The 3646-nt window shown below is 62.9% G+C and overlaps 1 protein-coding gene across 1 annotated transcript in view; it reads left to right on the top strand.

Annotated features, from left to right (window-relative positions):
* Positions 1–2700, top strand: part of Kcng1 (potassium voltage-gated channel modifier subfamily G member 1) — a 7321-nt gene extending 4621 nt beyond the window's left edge. Inside the window, 1 exon segment of the mRNA XM_015503390.2 lies at positions 807–2700. Coding sequence (XP_015358876.2) covers positions 807–1577 — 771 coding nt within the window. The 3' untranslated portion in view covers positions 1578–2700.
* The last annotated feature ends 946 nt before the right edge of the window (positions 2701–3646 follow it).

Genomic DNA, 3646 nt, shown 5'->3' with positions numbered 1-3646 from the left:
GGTGGGGGGGAGTGAGGGGGGTATGCTGGCAGGCAAGACACATATAAATAAGCAACTTAGAAAGCCTATGAGAAGGTTTTGAGCACTGTCAACCAAAGGGACAGAGTGAGGGGACTGGATGCAGGAAAAGGGGAGCTGCCTAGACGGGATCACAGAAGGTCTCCAGAGGAGGTGACAGCTGGGACACAGCCTGGAGGAGAGAGAGCAGGTGTTCTGGGAAGGAGGAAAGAAGTCACAGGCCAGGCTGGAGGGGGGACCCAGGTGTTAGGGGAGCCAGCAGGGGGCCTGGGAGGTGCAGCAGGTGTGGGGAGGGAGGACAGAGCGGGGAGTCAGGAGGAGATGGAGAGGCAGCCGTGGGCTCCGCGAGGACTCTCGCTGTTCCTCTGAGCCATGAAGGTGCCCTGCAGAGGAGGGACAGGGACCCAACTCATGTTCTCAGGCGCCCCCTGGGTACCTGCAGGGATGGGAGAGCCCAGGGAGGAGTGACTGCAGCTGTCCCGGTGAGGGAGGGCGGAGGCTGGGCCATAAGGCTGTGGACAGAGAGCAGCCGTCTGCTTCTGACACTGCTTTATCTCAAGAGCCAAAGAGATTTCCAAAGACACAAAGAGTCGAGGCACCAAGCGGTAAGGGACAAGAGAGACCGCTGGCAGAGAGCCAGGGGTCAGGGCCGAGGAGAGAGAGGCCTGGGTAGGAACAAAGCTAGAGAGGCCCAGGCCAGAGCACGCAGAGAAGCAGGTGGGTGCCCACCAAGTGCAGGGCAGAGCTCCGGCCCTCCCTGGCGGGGGCTGACCCCTGGCTCTCCCCAGGGCCAGTGCTCCCAGATGTGCCGCAACGTCTTCATCGTGGAGTCGGTGTGCGTGGGCTGGTTCTCCCTCGAGTTCCTCTTGCGGTTCATCCAGGCGCCCAGCAAGTTCGCCTTCCTGCGTAGCCCGCTGACACTCATCGACCTGGTGGCCATCCTGCCCTACTATGTCACGCTGCTGGTGGACGGCGCGGCCTCGGGCCGCCGCAAGCCGGGCGCCAGCAACAGCTACCTGGACAAGGTGGGGCTGGTGCTGCGCGTGCTGCGGGCGCTGCGCATCCTGTACGTGATGCGCCTGGCGCGCCACTCGCTGGGGCTGCAGACGCTGGGGCTCACGGCCCGCCGCTGCACCCGCGAGTTCGGGCTGCTGCTGCTCTTCCTGTGCGTGGCCATCGCCCTCTTCGCCCCGCTCCTCTATGTCATCGAGAACGAGATGGCCGACAGCCCCGAGTTCACCAGCATCCCCGCCTGCTACTGGTGGGCGGTCATCACCATGACGACTGTGGGCTACGGAGACATGGTGCCCAGGAGCACCCCCGGCCAGGTGGTGGCGCTGAGCAGCATCCTCAGCGGCATCCTGCTCATGGCCTTCCCGGTGACGTCCATCTTCCACACCTTCTCCCGCTCCTACCTGGAGCTCAAGCAGGAGCAGGAGAGGGTGATGTTCCGCAGGGCCCAGTTCCTCATCAAAACCAAGTCGCAGCTGAGCGGCATGTCCCAGGACAGTGACATCTTGTTCGGAAGTGCCTCCTCGGACACCAGAGACAACAACTGAGCCCAGAGGACACCCTGCCCTGCCTGCCATCGCACCTCCGCACTCCAGCCATCCACCGCAGAAGCCTCCAGAGAGACATCAGTATGGCCCGGACCCTCCCCAAGAAGGACATCCCCCACGTGGCAGAGGGTCCCTGCCCTCTGCTCCACAGTGAGAGGGAAGCTGCTCACGCCCCAGTGTCCAGCCACCGCTGCCCCAGTCTGTTCCCCTGCTGGGAGGCGGCTCATCCTGCCCGCCATGTAAATAACGCCCAGCAAAACCCGCTTCCAAGGTGCCTGGAAGAGAGGACAAGCAACCGCAGCACGTCTGTCCTCGGTGCGGAGCGTGCCCGGGGACAGGGAACCGGTGACAGAAAGGAACGCCTCCCCCCAGGCTCCCCTTGAAAGAGGGAACAAAGCCCACAGGGGCACCGGAAGTAAAAGGGCCGTTGGCCGGGGTGGCTCAGCTGTGGGGTTGGAGGAGACAAGGGCCCCTGGGGACACGGTGGTCCCGGCACTGCCCTCTGCTTCTCCTGACCCAGGCTGGTCCTTTTTGCGCTTTTCCCTCCTTCCCCCTCCTCTCTTTTCCCCTTGAGGCCTGTTTCTCAAACAGAGTCCCCGAGGCACTCCTAGCAGTTGACAGGACACACAGGGGCCCGTTGGCCCTGCTGACCCCAGAGGGGAAGTGGCTTCATTCCCTCTAACCCGTAGTGTGGTCTTTTCACTCCTCGTGTGTGTATCATGAAAAATAAATGCCTGACGCCACCTGGATCCTCACAAACATGAGGCGGGTGGGTGTTTTGGGCTGGTGGCCCACGGCCCTGGGCAGCCTGGGAAGCACACTGAAGCCCCCAAAGGCCCTCGTGTGGCCCCAGAGCCCTCCAGAGCACCCGCCTGAACCAGACGGCTCCCTGAGCTCAGGTTGTGTAGATGACGCACACAGAGAGGGCGCGAGGCCCGCCTAGAAGGTTCCCCGCAGCTCCAGGACCCGAGCCGTGGCGCCTCATGGGCATCTGGAAGGAGCTTCACACCCACGTCACACTCCCAAACTGCCCCCTCGCGGGTACAGCAGCATCACCTTCTTCTCCATCCTACACGCCAGAGGCCCTGCCACCGTCCCCACCCCAGCCTGGCAGCAGGAAGCACACTCGGGAAACGAGCCTGGTGGTGAGGCCGCCCTGCCCACGCCCCGGGCGACTGTCCATTGCACAAGGATAAAGCCAGCGCCCTGGGCCCCTGGCCCTGTCCTCTCGGGATCCTCCCCGACCTCCTCCTGCGTGGCTCTTTCCACCGGCCTCTCGGGTCTGCTCTTCAGACACACCCAGCCGTCCCCTCGGCCCTCAACCTGCAGGCCCCGCTGACAGGAGCGCCCTTCCTGCCACCTCCCAGGGAGGCTTCCCTGACCTGACTGTCCCCAGAACCCAGGCCAGCGCCCCCCACTCCCCTGGTCCTGCTACTCAGCCATGGTCTGGCTCGGCACGAGCTGGTCACTGCCAACGGGCAGGGACTCGGCAACATGGCTCGGCCTGGTCCTGGCGCCTCTGCAGGCGGGGGCTGACCGGGGCTCGTACACATTTGTCGTAACAGTGAAGGGAACAGAGGAGAGGCCCAAAGCCCAGAGAGGCACTTGGTTCCAGCACTTGTTTTTAATGTTGGAGGTTGGCTCCTCGGAGCGTCTCTCTCCATGCCTTTCCCGGTCTCTCCTCTGCTCCCTCTCTCTCTCCCTTCTCTCTCTCTCTCCCTCCCTCCCTCTCTCCCACCCCCCAGAGCCCCACTATCTCAGCACGGTGCCCCCGTGGTGAGGCAGAGTGGAAATACCATCCGAGTCACGAGAGCCTCGTTAATGGCTCTCCTGACACCTGCTTCCAGTGACTCACGTCGCAAAGTAAGTTTTTTAACTAATTAGCTCTACCTTCCCAGGCCCGGGGGATGTCACCATGATCAGCCGCTGCCATCCCCAGGATAGCACCTCAGATTTATGGGATGACCTTTTTCCCCCTTGAATGTATCAGTGAGGTACAGAGGCCATTGGAAATGCCAAGCAGATGGTATCAGAGGGAGCCCTGCGCCAGCAGCCAGGAGGACACGCGC

The sequence above is a fragment of the Marmota marmota genome, unplaced genomic scaffold (genome assembly GCF_001458135.2).
Source record: "Marmota marmota marmota unplaced genomic scaffold, marMar, whole genome shotgun sequence".
In the NCBI taxonomy this organism is placed as follows: domain Eukaryota; kingdom Metazoa; phylum Chordata; class Mammalia; order Rodentia; family Sciuridae; genus Marmota; species Marmota marmota.
Note: the sequence above shows the minus strand (reverse complement) of the source record. Positions and strands in the feature narration are given on the sequence as shown.